This window comes from Brachyhypopomus gauderio, chromosome 7 (assembly GCF_052324685.1).
Source record: "Brachyhypopomus gauderio isolate BG-103 chromosome 7, BGAUD_0.2, whole genome shotgun sequence".
NCBI classification, from domain to species: Eukaryota; Metazoa; Chordata; class Actinopteri; order Gymnotiformes; family Hypopomidae; genus Brachyhypopomus; species Brachyhypopomus gauderio.
This window is the reverse complement of record NC_135217.1, coordinates 26020839-26037717: the sequence shown is the minus strand read 5'-3', so window position 1 is coordinate 26037717 and position 16879 is coordinate 26020839. Positions and strand designations below refer to the sequence as shown.

The 16879-nt window shown below is 44.7% G+C and overlaps 1 protein-coding gene across 2 annotated transcripts in view; it reads left to right on the top strand.

The window, feature by feature from the left end:
• dok6 (docking protein 6) overlaps nt 1–16840 on the top strand; it is a 76474-nt gene extending 59634 nt beyond the window's left edge. Inside the window, exons 4-9 of one of the 2 annotated variants that reach the window (XM_077012859.1) lie at nt 4747–4866; nt 6386–6575; nt 7474–7612; nt 10047–10155; nt 10666–10770; nt 14479–16840. In XM_077012859.1, coding sequence (XP_076868974.1) covers nt 4747–4866; nt 6386–6575; nt 7474–7612; nt 10047–10155; nt 10666–10770; nt 14479–14627 — 812 coding nt within the window. In that variant the 3' untranslated portion in view covers nt 14628–16840. The remainder of the gene's footprint in view (nt 1–4746; nt 4867–6385; nt 6576–7473; nt 7613–10046; nt 10156–10665; nt 10771–14478) is intronic. The other variant, XM_077012860.1, reaches the window with a different exon arrangement.
• Nucleotides 16841–16879: the final 39 nt, after the last annotated feature.

The window sequence follows — 16879 nt, the reverse complement described above, 5'->3', positions numbered from 1 at the left end:
ACAGGATGATAAAAGGACATATAAAATAAGTGTGGACAAAGAAAAAGTAAATATTTAAATGCACAAATTACAATAAAGAAAATATAGCATATATACAAATATAGTATGCACATCTACGTGCGTGTACTGGGCAAGCGTTTAGGCAGGTATGAAAACAATTTCACCATGGCAAGACTGAGCAGACCAAGACAAAAAAGCTGGTCCTACTGCAGCACAAGGTCGTCCTACTGCAGCACAAGGTCGTCCTACTGCAGCACAAGGTCGTCCTACTGCATCAGCGATGTGTCTCCCAGGCAAAGACTTCAGAGCAGACTGGGGCTTTAAGATGTGCTGCACACGCTCTTTAGAAGAAGCACAATGCAATGGGCCATTTTGAAGACTGTAGACACAGTGAGGACTGCAGGCACAGTGAGAACTGTAGACACAGTGAAGACTGCAGACACAGTGAGAACTGTAGACACTAAGGACTGCAGACACAGTGGTCACCAAGGAAACGTACTGCAGCAGATGAAAGACACACCATGCTTACTCTCCTGAAATCGCAAATGTACAGCAGTGCTATCAGTTCAGAACCCAGTGGGACCCAGAGACATCTGGCCAGAAGTGGTCTTCATAGAAGATCTTCTAATTCGACTGTGGACATGCACTGACAAAAAACTGCTAACCCTAAACCCTAATGTAAAACATATGATATGCCTTATGGAGTTCTGCAGGTGTCTATTCTGGGAAGCATCCTGTTCTCTCTATATACGTGTAGCCATTTTACTATATTACATGGCATTGATTTCCACAGCTATGCAGATATCATCCAATTTTAACCTATTGAGCCAGACAAGTAGATCTAATCAGTGTCATCACACTTGCTTCTATTGTCTTTAAGGACAATGTTAAGTAGGTTTAAAAATCCTAGATTTTAAAGCATTACATTCACCATACATAATGTCCTTCCTGTCTCTGTATGTGTCAAATTGTCCCTTGAGATCAAGTGATTCAAAAAAAGAAAACAATGACCAGACAACCTTTTGTTTTGATTCACCAAAATCATGAATATAGAGAGATCAGATATATAATGACAGAGCTGAAAAAAACAATTTGAACAAAACACATTGTTGTTTTTACTTCAATATTTGTATCACTACATTTATTTTTAATTAGCTCTTTATTTTCCCTTAGATTTTATGTTGATAAAATGTTCAGTCTTTCTTTTGTCCTTTAATCCTTTATATATGAAACATGTTGGACAAGTAAAGCTTATTATTCGTCTCCATCCTTAGCTCAGTGGAACACAGCAGATGACTGTTGCTCAGTTGAGCATGAACTGTGCTGTATATCAAGGAGATGCAGAGTTCACCAATGCTGTTCTTCGTATGCCTGAATCCTCTCAGCTAGATCATCAGTAAGAATGGGTGGAGATTCAGATCATCAGAAAGAATGGGTGGAGATTCAGATCATCAGAAAGAATGGGTGGAGATTCAGGAGTGGCCAGTGACATATCAGACCAGGCCTGTACGTGGAGGACATCAAACTGAATGTCAAGACGGAGATGTGCTGACTCACTGAACCATCTGAACGGATCTACTGCAAGGAGAATGTTTGATAAGTGTGCTTGGCTGATAGTAAAGAGGAAAAGTAGTGAGGACAGAGGTAATTGAACTACCACAAGACCATATAACAGACCCGGAGAACAGCTATAAATATCTGGAAGTCCTCCAATCAGACAGAAGCTATGAGGCAGAAACTGGAAGAACAGACACACAATACCTTCACAGGTGAGGCAGGTACTCCAGCACCAGATGAATGGGAAGAATAAAATCAGAGCCAAACAAACACATATGACCTGTCAGACATCAGATATCCAGACACAATAAGCTGGAAGCAGTTGATATCAGTGCCTGAAAACTCTCCACAGTTCACTGAGAACTTGTCCAGAGGTCCAGCCTGTAAAGAATGTACAGGAGCCACAGGACGGACGGGGGACAGGCGATGTGCAGAGGTTAACGCCAAGACTGTCCCAGTGGTGATAGTGGGGCTGTGGTTAATGCCAAGACCTTCCCAGTGGTGATAGTGGGTCTGTGACCCCTCTATTAAGAGCTTTCTCCCAAATGTTTGACTAATGTCGTCCCCTAAATTGCCCAAAGAATCTTTACAGAGTCTATCGAGGATAATCATTAAAAAAAATTATTTTAACATAAATAATAGATATACCTTTGAGGGTGGGTCTCAGGGTATCTTATAGAAGATCTCCAGGTTTGTAAAGGAATTGTGGAAACCTTTTTCTAATAAAGCACAAATCTGTGTCATCTAGGAATAGTGAATTTTAATGATGCTTGATGAATAGGATTGTTGCCAGGGTGATGATCTTCATGTGCTGTAGTGATTTTTCACAACATTAACACTTCAGGACATCTGGAGAGGGTTGGATCACTGTGCATGCCGTGTGAACTCATACATCAATGTATAGTGTTTCCCTTACTGGCTTGACCACGACTCTGCTGTCAGGAACATGTTGTAAGTGCAGCAGTGAGTGTGAACCAGGATCACTGTGCCACGGTCATGGGACAGGATGGGAGGGCCCACGAATACAAGTGGCAGGTGGCTGTGCTGGAGGAGCAGATGTGGATGGACACGGGGAGATATCTAGTGCTCTCCTTCTGGAAGGCGCAGATGAGGTGCACAGATCTGTGTTGTGTCTGTCTGGAAGACATGAGATCAGTGAGACTGCCATATCAAGAGAGAAAATAGACGTGCCGCTAAAATGCAGAGGGAGGAATTCATTATACTAATGTCATTAAAATTAGAGACTTAATCAGAGTCTTAGTAAAACAACAGTATTAACTGTGGCAGGAGGTGCTCATCCTAAAAGTGCAGAATTAAAAACGGCAACACTGGTTGATGTATTTAATTAATTTTGCAGCTCAAGTGCACTGTAGCGAAAGAATAGAAGAGGATGAGATGGATGCCGTGTGGATGCAGTTTGTTTATCCAAATAAACAGTCACAAATTCCTGTGTTTAGACACTCTTAAAAGGTCCCTTTCTCATGGTGAGGGGAAAGACATGCATAATGTGACAGCGGGGACACATTTGCAAAGCAGAGCTAGCGTCGGTGCTAACCGGGCTTCTGCCTTTATGAAGGGTAACTTGGAGACGGAGGGCACGCGACTTACGGAGGACGGAGGGCACATGGACTCTCACACACTACGTCATGTACATGGGAAGAAACCACAACAACAAGAACCCGACGGGTGAAACTCAAAAGGGATATTTATATTAGAAACAATACAAATGACAAACCATCTAAAACAGGAATATAAACATAGAACAAAATTACAACGTAACAACCTGATGACTTAAACAACGAATAACCTTACAACACACCAACGGAGACCAGGGAACATAATTCTAGGGAGCTACACAACTGAACGAACCATAAATGACATGAATAAACAAACCTTGGAACACAAGATTGAAACAAGAAAGATCTACGACTATCCTAAACAGTGGGGGCGGAGCTATGCATGACGCATAACAGCACTGCTGAATCCCAGTGTGCTCATACACAACCAGCCTTTAGCAGTCTATAACTTATTTGGTTGTTTGAGAAGACCCTAATCATAGAATAAACACGTTTATTCGGTATACAACTTTATCAGGAACAATTCAGCATAAATAAATCCAGTTTTAAGTAGCTCTGGACGAGGTGAAAGCTGTTCTTACTGGACGCCGTGTTCACTTGGTGTTCAAAGAGGCAACATGTTGAAGCCTCCCATCATACAGCAGTGTTAAGCTGGGTTGCAGTTGACTGTGTTCAGCCCTTTGGGGTCTACTTGATTGTGTTCAGCTCATTGGGCTGAGAGTTGTTGAACACATAGAGTAGCACAGAACACAGAGGACTCAGACACGGCTGGCCTAGTCTGTCTGATTACTAATATGCAGTCTGTGTGATTATTAATGCTGCAGTGTGTGATTGCTAATGATTAGGTCTGTGATTATTAATGGTGAAGTCTGTGTAATTACTAATGGTGCATACTGGGTGATTATTAATGGTGGGGTCTGTGTGATTTTTAATGGTGCGGTCTGTGTGATTATTAATGGTGTGGTCTGTATGATTATTAATGGTGCGGTCTATGTAGTTACTAATGGCGCATGCTGTTTGATTATTAATGGTGCAGTCTATATAGTTACTAATGGTGCGTGCTGTGTGATTATTAATGGTGCGGTCTGTGTGACTACTAATGATGCAATCTGTAAAAGCAACAAACATATGCAGAGTGAAGAGGACACGATAATTCTGGTTTTGCCATTTGCCGTGCTGAGCTGGGTTGGCAGTGATTGATGGTGTCTGGCTTTTTGAAGTAGTGAGCAGTGAATTCATCAGTTTCCCCTACATAGTTTCACCCAGCGTCCTCTGAGTAACTTTGTTGCACCTCAGTTTGGGTGTTTGGATAATAGACTATTGATTGCTCTAAATTTAATGCATAATCCCGACTCCTGTCTCTGTTTAGGTAAATGATGTGGAAATTAACATTTTTTATATGCAAGTGATGTGGAAAAGGATGGAAGAGGGGGCGGAGTCAAACATTCATTAACAGTTTGGTGTTCAAAAACACTTTCCATTATTACTGACTCGATCCTATCGATTTTTTCTGCTGCTTGTTATTAGTGCATGTTTTGTTCTTGACTGCACTCAAAAAGCTCCATGTTTTTGTCTTTGGTATGAATGTGTGTGCGTGTGTGTGTCTCCACAGAGCTCGAGGCTGAGGAGTGGTGTAAGTTGCTGTGTTTGGAGTGTCTGGGCAGCAGGTGTAATGACATCAGCCTCGGCGAGCCAGACCTGCTTGCAGCCGGAGTGCAGAGAGAAGAGAGTGGTGAGGATCCAATTAGACGCTCGGCTTTTTGGGACACTTCTGCTGTTGTAGCCACTAATTGATTCTATTACAAGAACCAAATGTGTTTGTTGAGCACGATCCTGGCTGGCTGTGCTGATATCATGTTAATGAATTTGCCTCATGGTCCCAGTGAGGGCCACAGAGATGGGGGTCATAATGAAGCTTGTCATAGAGATTAATGAGATTATGGCTCTTAAACAAAGCAAAATAAATGGTTAAAGCTCCAGTGAGTGAAACTGGTACTAGCAATAGAAACGACTACTGACATATTCTGAGCTAGTCTCTCCAACACTGACAACCAATGCTAATCGTTCCACCACTGACATACTCAGCACTAATCTCTCCACTACTGACATACTCTGCACTAATCTCTCCACCACTGACATTGTCTGAGCTAGTCTCTCCACCTCTAACATACTCTTAGCTAATCTCTCCACCACTGACATACTCTGAACTAATGTCTCCACCACTAACATAGGCTGCACCTGTGTTTGTGTGCGAGTTTATGCATGCGTATTTGTGGGTGTCCGATTGTTTGTGTGTATCTGTGCTTACTTGTGTGGGTACATGTTTATGTTCGTGTACATGCACGTGTGTACATGTATGTGTGCATGTGCATGTTTGTGTGTTTATTTTTGCACACGTGTGCACATGCGCGTCTATGTGCACAGGTGTGTTTGCGTGTGCATGTGCACACATCGTGCGTCCTGAACAAGGATCAAGGACTCCTTGTTCCTTCTCCCATGAAAAGATGGAAAAGATTTGCTTTCAGAACAAAAGGACAATGTGATTGTGATCTTAGCAGCTAAAGTCAGCCTGATGATTACACGTCACATGTCCTGCTGCTGAGAGGAAACATCCAGCCCAGTTCAGTTAGCTCCTCCCTAACGGGCTTCCGTAATTGGATCAGAAACACTTTTCACATTCTCTCCCAAAATAGCCCATGCATTACACTGGCTCTCTCTGGGAAGAGATGTGCCGTATTTTGAAACATTAGACATAATTAGTAGCTCTTAATTCACATCATGAGGTGCACTCTGCCCTTCAGAGTTGATGCGGTTGGGTGAGTCTGGCTCTGCCTGTTTTCACCCATCCATAGAAGCTTCATAGCACCTGCACTTTGACCTTCACATTTTTTAAATTGTCAGTCACATAAAATGTGCAGCTTGAAAATAATGAAGCGGAAAAAAAATAATAATTGTGTGGGATTAATCTTTTGGGAATTTTTAAAAACCTTCCATGAAGATTTATGTACTGTGATGGTTGAATGCGTTAAGTAACCTCTTCATCACATAATCTATACTGAAGCTGCCGTGAACCTTTCTGGGTAAACAAATTAAATGGAAGGATGGTAAATATCTACTGGCAGATTTTCTGTAAAAACTCGGGGCTCTTTCAACTACTATATTGATAATATTTGACAATTGAATTTCAAAATACAATGTGTTGACATGGGACCTTGATGAGTTAAAGTTCTGTTCTGTTCTCTCTGTTCCAGAGAGATTTAACGTGTATCTAATGCCCACTCCAAAACTGGACATTTACGGAGAGTGCACCATGCAGATAACCCAGGAGAACATCTACCTGTGGGACGTTCACAACACCAGGGTCAAACTGGTCATGTGGCCCCTCTGCTCCCTGCGGCGATACGGTCGAGACTCCACCTGGTTTACCTTTGAATCTGGCAGGTACGCTGGTTCATCTTTTCATTGCGTGTCTTCCTGGCAGCGTCTGCTGTTTGATCTCTCACTTGGGACTTAAGGCAGTAAAAGTACAAATGTTTATTTTTAAAATTAATCACTTAGGGTGTGTGGTGTATAAAGGAACATTAGATACCTGCAAAAGAGAAGTGGTTATTTATTTAAAAAATAAATAACCCATTCCTCTGAATAAAGAACTCATTCCTCTTGCTCTTGTGAAGAGCTGGGCACAGAGTTAACATGACAACCCCAATGGCAACACTCCATTGCACATGCGCTTTGAGGGACTGCTGTGTGGATTCAACCTGGAGATGTTGATTGGTTGGAGCTACTGGCTGAGCCTGGCCAATCAGAGGGGTTCAGTGTGCACCACTGATTTTGACAACCAAGGACAAGAAGCCATTTTCCCTCCATTCAATGGGCGATTGTTTGATGATGACGACACCGTGCATAAGTACGCGGCTAATAACGTTTACTGGTAGCATCTGTTCTCATGTTTGTTTTGGATGACTGCTCTGCTGACCAGCATGATGGCCTAATCCACCGATGACAAAGAGATGAAGATGTGAAAGACCATGCTGGAGAGGATCAGAGCTAATGCCACTGCGTGTCAGCAGAGGGTGCTTCTCGAAATGTCTTGTTTTTTGTGTTAAGCTGTCAAGCTTCTCTGTAGACGACATAAATGATTCGACTGGATTCAAACCATGAACCGCCTCCAGTGTCCCTTAATTGTTGTGTTTTCATTAAATAAGTGCTACAGTAAACACTGTCTCGGGTGGAAGTTAAGGCACCTGGTTTTGTCAGTGCTGAAACTGTCGTCCTCAACAGGAGGTGTAATTTAATGCGGCAGCAGTTTTGAGTGTGACTGTGACTCATCTTCTAACAGAATGTGTGATACGGGGGAGGGACTGTTCACCTTCCAGACAAGAGAGGGAGAGGTGATCTACCAGCGCGTCCACACCGCTACACTCTCCATCGCTGAACAGCACGAGCGTGTCATGCTGGAGCTGGAGAAGAGCACGCAGGTTAGGCCAAGGCCACGCCTCCCCTCCACCCACCACAGAGACACTCCGCCTCCCCTCCACCCACCACAGAGACACTCCATCCCTCCTCCACCCACCACAGAGACACTCACACCAGCCTTACATGCAGTCTGGGAATAGCCACCTGTTCTCCACACCAGCTCGGTAGACCTTCAGTGCAGCACACTATACAGAATGACGGCTTTAATCAAAAGGTTTTTATGCCTGTATGGGGTGAACTGCAGTGGTTCTGTGTGTTCTCTTCATAAGTGCAGAGGCACTAGAACATGGCCTGCTTAAGTGTGTCTTAATTAGACATGGGATTTTCTAACATTAGTTTATGCACAGAAGACGTAAATTAAACTCTAAAGTGGATTCTGAATGTGCTTTTGAGAGTTTTGCTAATGTCTTTAGCATTAAGTATCAGATCAAGAACATCACCCAGGATAACAGGATATAGTCCCCGTGTCCAATAGTAGCATAAAGCATGTAGAAACAGCACATCAGTTGAATCAGAAACATGACCCCTTACTAAACATGGACAAGCCAAGCTGGTTGTTTCATAAAACAAACCAAAAAAGCTTTCAGGGACTCTCAGGGCAAAACCCCAAATGTTTTGGACAGAAGAGACAAGGATGATAGTGAGAGAAAGAAAGATAAAGGATATTGAAATAAAAACGGGAGCCAATCACAATCCAAAGCTCACCACTGTCACGGGCGAGGTAAGGCAGGATGCGGAGACAACACGTAGTTTTATTCCATAAACTATGGCTGAACGAATAGCACATAGCCAAATACTCAACAACAAACGTGGTCAACATAAAATGGAGATAACGAGCCCCATGTGTAACACGTTAGACCAATGAGACGTGTGAACACATACACAAACAACCACACCCACAGGAATATATAACATATATGGACTATGTATACATAGGGAGGGGTCCGGGGCTGTAACGTGACAACTGGGGAACAAATATGGAGGTAACGATGTTGCAAAACTTGAGAACTTGATGGTCCCTATCTGAGAACTTGTGAAACAAAATTTGCACCTGTATTTTTGATGTTGATGTTGTACAATAAAAATCAAAATTAATTTATGGATATACATATAAAAATCTGGATGCAGAAAAATGAACACTGATCAATCTTCATCAATGATGGCATAACAAATGATGGTATATTTATTTTACGAACAGTTTTCTAATACTGTAAACATGGCTAACGATATTAAGTCATCAAATTAAAACAGAATTGAGAAAGTCACTGGATGAAAAGTGGTAAGGTCATTTTATCTTTATCTTAAATTAGCTAGCTTGCTAACTAAGCTAAAATTGCCCAGACATACTATAATATATATTATTATAGAGTATTAATAGAGTTATAATAGATTCGGCCTGTCCAAGAAAATGTGAAAAGTTTTATTTCTGTTCACATTTCATTTTTCATTCACTCCCACGTGTAGCAACTTTCTTTCTGAAAGTTCTGAACATGCTAAAAAAGGTTTGCACACACAAGCACACACAAAAATACACACTAACAGGGTTGCCAACTCTCACGCATTGAGCGTGAGACACACGCATTTGACCGTTTTCACACGCTCTCACGCCACACTTCCGATATCTCACGCCGAAAAAAAAATCCAGTTTATTTACCTCAGATCCACATATATGATTCAATACGTTACTAGTTCGCTAGCTCTGGCGCCATCCACCGGCGATATAACACTGAATCTGTGTCCATTTTACGTTCGCCACCCCCCCCGCTCAGCAAAATACACTCACCACCGGCTCCAGGTTAAAATCTCACTCCAAGCGAACATCAAAAGTTGGCAACCCTGCACTAACACACACAAACTGAATAAAGTCCACCTCTGAATAAAGACCACCACTCAGAAACAGGCTGTGATTCCTATGAGCTACACCCTGTTACAGTGCCAGTAACCTGTAGTTAAAGTATACGCTGCACCAGTTGTCGAGTTACTAGACTGTTACTTACACACTGCACTATTCTGCCTTGAATACAGTGTGCTGTGCTCTCTCTGCACTGAAGTTCTCTCCGGGATTTTGAGGAAAGATTTTTTAAACAGTAGCTGCTTTGATCTTGTGCTATTGGGCTGTGGCCAGAAACCGTTCCACTGAGCATTCGTCACACGTGTTCACACATACACACACACACACACACACATTTACAGATAATATACATATGCGATGCATAAGAATTGTCCACATATACAATGTAAAGGCAACAGAAAACATCGTAGGTGTCATTGTGATGTAATTCCATCCTCTCGTGAGAGCGTGACCGCCGTAACGGAGAGATCTCGAGTCTACGCTCGGTTTAGCGAAGGCAAAGCCGGCCACTTCCTGCCCTCGGCAGCCGACGTGACCGAAGATGCAGTTCATGTCATTTAATGATTTTGTGCTTCTGTTTCTAGACTCTTTCGAGCGAGAACACATTAACGAAGTCAATATCTCTCCCCCGGAGTGCGTACTGGCACCACATCACCCGGCAGAACAGTGTGGGCGACATCTGTAGTTACCAAGGTAAGACAGCGGAGCGAGCGCTGCCTCCGGAGCCCTCCGTCATGACTGCAGCTCCCACTGGTGATTGCCCTTGTCTAGTTGTTCTGAGCATGACCCAAAAAAGCATACGCAGAGCCCTCAGTCTCAGATTTGGTGTCAGACTGCGGCCTTCTAAAGGTTAGCGCTGACATTTGCGGGACAAGATGTCAGTTCATACCATGACTGCATTTCCAGCCCCGGGATAAAAAAGCTTTATAGAAAAATGTTTGAATTTCGTTGCCTGAGAAACTCACACTGAGGACCACGGTAAATGCAGTCATTTACCACTGGATAAAACGTGTGTGTGTGTGCTCAGTGTGACATGGTAGTGACTGCTTGCTTGATGTGTGAACTGACCCTGGTGCTTATGCAGACCAGACAGTAAGAACTAGGAGTGTGAAAGCTCCAGGCAACAGCACAGCAGCATGTAGATGTGAATCACATGATCATCTGAGACACTGTTAACCTGAGGACTCCCTGTGTCATTTACAGTCCAGAGTACTGAAGGAAAGGGCTTTACCCTCATGAGCCCTGGAGAGCAGGACCAGGCTCATTTTAGAGCTGGGAAATTCTCCTCAGAGCTCTTTGCCTGTACAGGTAAATATGCATATTGGAGCGGTGACATTTGCATTCTGTGACCAGGAGTCCAGAAGGATCACAACTGCAATTGGCCAAGTTCCCAGAAAGGAAGGATTAGACATTAAGGGAACTCTCCCTCGCTCTCTCCCTCTCCCTCTCTCTCTCTCTCTCTCTCTCTCTCTCTCTCTCTCTCTCTCTCTCTCTCTCTCTCTCTCTCTCTCTCTCTCTCTCTCTCTCTCTCTCTCTCTCTCTCTGATTGGTTGTTCAGACAGAGGTTCTTGCAGATCTCACCCACATCAGAGGAAGCATGTGTGACATTTATTTTCATGACTGCAGCATTTATTTTCTCATATCTATGGTACCACCGTGGCTATGGGGAGAATCTTACAAGGAAAAAGTGCAAATATGTAACAGTAGTAAGATGGAGTGGGGAAGAAAGGTCAATATTAGGACTGTCTTTGAACTCCAGCTCCCATTTATGGGGGATCACAGTCTTTTAGTTGTTTGAGCATCTAACATGGCCTCTCTGTTCCAAGCCTTCTGCTATTAGCATGGTTATGATTTCATTAGAGAGAATTGTGTGCATGTCCAGCTTAATCAGAGGCAATTAGAGCAGCACAAGGGAGCCTTTCATAGTTTTGATGAATTCTCAGATCAGCAGTGATGCAGTAAACAGTAGTGATCAGTAGACAGTAGTGGGCTACTGTCTGTATCTCATGCAGGCTTTCCCTTACTGTCTTCTTTCTGTGGTTATTGTTATGTAAACACTTTAATGTAACTCGGTAACACGGAAATAAAGGAATGATGACGGTTGAGATGTTAGTGTGTGATGTAGTGAGTATTCTTTGATAGGTTAGTCTTTGATGTAGTGAGTATTGTTTGATAGGTTAGTCTTTGATGTAGTGAGTATTCTTTGATATGTTAGCATTTTGTGAGTATTTGTTCACCTCAGAAATACCAACATGGTGCAGTGCTACTGCATTTCTTCCACTTGATAGCATTCTTGCAGTTTTTTTTTTTTGTGGCCCACCTCCACCCCCCCATCTTTGGAGGACAACTTTGTTTTTATGTATGGATCAAATGACAACAATTCTGTATAATACAGTGCAATAGTGTTAACAATAATTGGGGTTAGGTGAAACCCCGGACAGCCCCCCCCCCCCCCCCCCCCCCAACCAAGGAGTGCAGGCTCAGGGGAACCAGAGGAAACAGAGCCTCCCCCCAGGATGCCCCCCCCCCCCCCCCCCCCATCATGGGCCAGTAACAAGGCCCCAGTACCACACACCCCCGAGAGCCACCCATCACCCGGCAGGGCCCCCCTCCCTCCAAGGAGCCCTGAGCCACCCCGGAGCACCAAGTTGAGCCCCGACACCCCAAGGCGCCCCCCTCTGGAGGGGAGAAGTAGCCACAGGGGAGCAGCCGAGAGAAGACCGGGCACGACAAGAACCAGACCCAGAACCAGCTGTCCTCACACATACACTTAACCTCATATATACACACACCCCCATATATACACCCCTACATACATATACACACCCCCTTATATACACCCTCATTATATATACACCTACACACAACCATATACATACACACACCCACACTCACCCTCATATATAGACCCTCACACATATATGCACCTACACGCACATGTACATCCACACAAACATTTACACTCCCACACACATTCACCCACACCCATATACACTCTTACGGACACCCACAAATGTGCTTACACATTCACCCCAATATATACACACACCCATATATACACCCCCCCCCCCCCCCCCCCCCCACAACACATACACATTCACCCACCTATACAAAAAGAGACAAGGACAAAGACACACATTCATCCAAACTAACACACCCTCCGCGGCGGGGGCAAATGGCTGGTCTACCCAGGATCGGCAGCAGCCCCAGGATGCCACCAGCCCAGTCCCGCGCTAGCGACCCATCCCTGCCCCGGCAGGGAGGAGGAAACGGGTGAAGGAAGGTCTTTTTTGTTTTTATTTTTGTTTATTATCCAGTTCACCCAACCCTGTGACCCACTCAGAATGAGTCTGTGACATTGCTGTCCCAGTGGAGGTGTGCTGCTCAGTACTCTAAACAAATAAACATTATTCTACAACAATCAGATTACAGGTAGACCAGGCCAGTTCCAGGACTGACTTCAAACATATGAGGCAGGAGAGGAAACGCAGAGTCAGCTGATAAAGACTGAATGAGCAGACCTGGAGGAGAATGAAACTCTTGCTGTGCCCATACGTAGCACCAACACTTCACACTTCAAAGGCTAAAGGCCAAAAATCACAAATCATCTCCCTAATCAAGCACTGGATGCACCCGAGTGTGTTATACTACCGAACGAGTGTGTTATACTGGCGAACGAGTGTGTTATACTGGCGAACCTTCGTCTTCTTTGAAAATGTGTAGTAAAAAGGACATTCGTCTCAGACAGGTGAAAAGATATGCACACATTCATGCACGCACGCATACACACACACTCACACACACACTCACCTCCTTCAGGCCTTCTGAGCAGTGTGGGAGACTTTGGGAAGTTGGCGGGTGTGAGATGTGTTCTGCTGATGAGGTTCAGTGTTTTGGGCTGGGTGTAGAGTGTTAGCCTCATGAAGATAGACAGATGGAGAAGAGTGTGCAAGCTTGGTCCTGTTACAGACACTCTCAGTTTGTTTTATGGCAGTGTGCGCACGCGTGGGGTTGTGTGTGTGCGTGTGCGCGCGTGTGAGTGCATGTGTGTGTGTGTGTGCTGTGTGTGTGTGAAGCTGCCTCCTGCTCCATTTCCTTTATCCTTTTCAGCTCTGCCCACATCACCTGTGTCCTATGATACACACACATATAGCAGCTTGCTTGACAGCAGTTTCCACGGTGACAGGAGTACGCAGACACACACACACGGCTTGGTTGTACTGGTGCACTGGGACATAAAGTGTTGAGTAAGCAGGACGAGTGACAGTAATCAGAGTGACGATGATCAGACTGAGGGCGACGTGCAGGTAAAACCCTGGGACACGCTCACCCAACAGACCCTCAACATCCAGTCTATTACCAGTGTTTCCTTATTAAAAGCACTATGGAGGTGAACAGTTAGCCCCTAGCACTGCCTAATTAATCCATTTCAACACCACCAAAGCACTGCCACACCACTGGTACCATGACAACGGTCTGCCACTCAGCAGTGAGCACGACACTACACGGGACCAGAGAGGCGTTAGCGTCGGGTGTGATGGAGGCCCCCGTGATACACGTACACGGTGAGCGGAGGTTTTCACAGATGTTCTACCTGGGTGGTGGTGAACGTGTGGTGAATGATGTGTTTGGTCTCATGGAGTGGGGGGGGGGGGGGGTTAGTGAGTGTGAGTGTCGTGTGTTTAATGTGCTGGGTGGAGCTTCTTTTGTTCTGAGGAGTGCAGATTCACATCAAACAAACCCTCAGTGTACAGAGCTTTCCTTTCCTTCATCTGTAATTACATACACAGCTGCCACTGGAAAATCAAGTCCAAGTGGTTCCACAATCAGCCAAGATTACTATTAATCAGTACCAGTGTTTCAGAGTACTGTCGTTTTTAAGAGTATTGTATTTACTATTGCGTGGCAGATCTTGAAATGGACAGTTAGACTGCAGATTTTGCTGTATTACTAGTGTGTGTGTGTGTGTGTGTGTGTGTGTGTGTGTGTGTGTGTGTATCTCTCTCTCTACTTTAGGCATAAGTACCACAATGACGCTCATCCCTCGAGCACAGACTTTCCAAAGCTTTCTCTCCGAGCAGACTGAAGACGAAGGCAAGCAGGAGAGAGCAACATCCCCCTCTAGTGGACACGACAGGAATTACAGCCCTACACTGCTGCATTGACGCACACTCTAATGGCCAACACGCAGGAAGGAAGGACATTTCACAGCTGTAGTGAGCTGGTAGATGTACAGTATAGGACTGCTGCAGAACTATGTAGAGCTGTATTCTAAACCTAGAAACCTCTTTTTTGTACATGCTGTAAAACAACAAATGCCTTTTGTGAGTCAATGTTCTGTTTTAATGGAAACACCTTTCTGCACATATCTTCCTGTTGATTGTATTTCTGTGCATTTCGTTATCACATCAAAGCAGCCCATGCCAGAGGAGTGTGCTGCACGTCTCTCTCTCGAAACGCCAGGAGCGCTCCGTGCGATTCTGCGACCTACGCCCCTTAAATCAGGGCTCGCTTCGCATCCTAGTCTGGCATTCTTTATGTTTCTCCGTGTTCTGCCATGTTGTGCGTGCTACGTGACGTGGCTCTGAATTGTCGGTCTTTTCCTTTGTCGTGTGTTTGTAGTTTGGGTTCGGCCGCACGTTTTAGGGCATGACGCGTACCACAGGCTTTACCACCTTTACGAGGCGAGCGCTACGACTTCCGCTGTGCAGCAGGCGAGCTGGCCACGCTCTTCTAGAGCCGCTCCGCTCATCCTGGAGACACTTGGACGCTGTGTCTTAATACAGCTTTAAACTGAGGTCTGAAATATACTTTGAAAATGGGAAGTTGTTTCTGATTAGCTCTACTTACTGGGACTTTGCCATTCGATCTGCTGTAAAATTATATATATATGATGTATTTTTAAGATGGCAGTGTTTGTAAACACCACTGTACAGTGGATTGTGATGAATAAAAGTTGTTGAGGCAGGTAGTTGTTCTTAAATGTCCATTATACCGTTGAAAGCAGCTGTAAAAGGTGCCGGGCGGAGCCCTCTGCCCCACCCACTTCATCTTGTCCCATACTGCTAATAAAGACACTTCTGCTGCAGTCAGATTTGTAGGAGCGGAAACTATTCTACCACTGGCCCTCTGATCCTGATCCGCTCCAGATCTTGTGGCTCATCAGTTAGTGTAACTGTGGTTTAGACATCATAGTGCATCCTTGTCCCAAGAGTCTGTGTTTAATGACAGAATACCCAAGCAGTTACAGTAATGGGTCTTTTAAATACTAGGGATGATAAAAATGACAAAACCTGAGTTATGAGCTCTGATCTCCCTTGCCTGCCCTTTGGAGGAGGAGAGAGTGTAAGAGGGTCCAGGAGAGAGTGGAGGAAGATCCAGGAGAAAGTGTAAGAGGATCCAGGAGAGAGTGTAAGAGGATCCAGGAAAGAGTGTAAGAGGATCCAGGAGAGAGTGTAAGAGGATCCAGGAGAGAGTAGAAGAGGACCCAGGAGAGAGTGTAAGAGGATCCAGGAGAGAGTGTAAGAGGATCCAGGAGAGAGTGTAAGAGGATCCAGGAGAGAGTGTAAGAGGATCCAGGAGAGAGTGTAAGAGGATCCAGGAGAGTGGAAGAGGGTCCAGGAGAGAGTGTAAGAGGATCCAGGAGAGTGGAAGAGGATCCAGGAAGTGGCCAGTGAAATGTACTGTACAGGAACCCTCGCTTACACAAACATTCACCAATACAGCAAGAAGACCATCAGCACAGAGCCAGTTGAGGTTATCTGTTGTTTTTATGTACTTGTCCAATATGTCCTGTTCTTAAGCAAAACAGGTTTCAGCTAAGAGGGATGAAGGTACTGCCTGAGGTCCGGCAGGTGGAGAACTGCCTGCTAGCCGCTGTACAGCAGCGAGGGGTTCCTGCAGGGCTGTGACTGTAGGGTCTATTAAGGCAGGTAGGAGCAGTAATAGTTGTGTCTTTGTCAGGGTCGTTCTGTAGAATGGAAAATGAAAGCAGTTTCAGAACTAAAGCAAGACTGTTGGTGGGATGACGTGTCTCCCCTGGGCTTTCTTGATTAATGACCTACTTTTATCCCCCCCCCCCCCCCATAGCACGATGTACATTTGTTTTGTTCTTGACAAAATTTCTCCTTTTGTCCAGCACGTTCGTCTGCCTGATGGTGGTTCACGTAGGCTGTACGGTATGTTCACAAAGCCCTGGTCTGCACCAGCCTCTGGGTTGATGCGGTTTGGTGTGAAACATCTCTGGTGTTTTTACACTGCTTGGCTTTGGGATTTTATACGGGTGTGTGAAGATGTGATCTTTGTTTGATTAATCCTCACTGTTCTCATACACATAATGGCCTCCTGTCTGGTGCCCATGAACTTTTACATACGTAAATAAAAATAATGTCACACCTGGGTCTTGGAATGTCCTTAC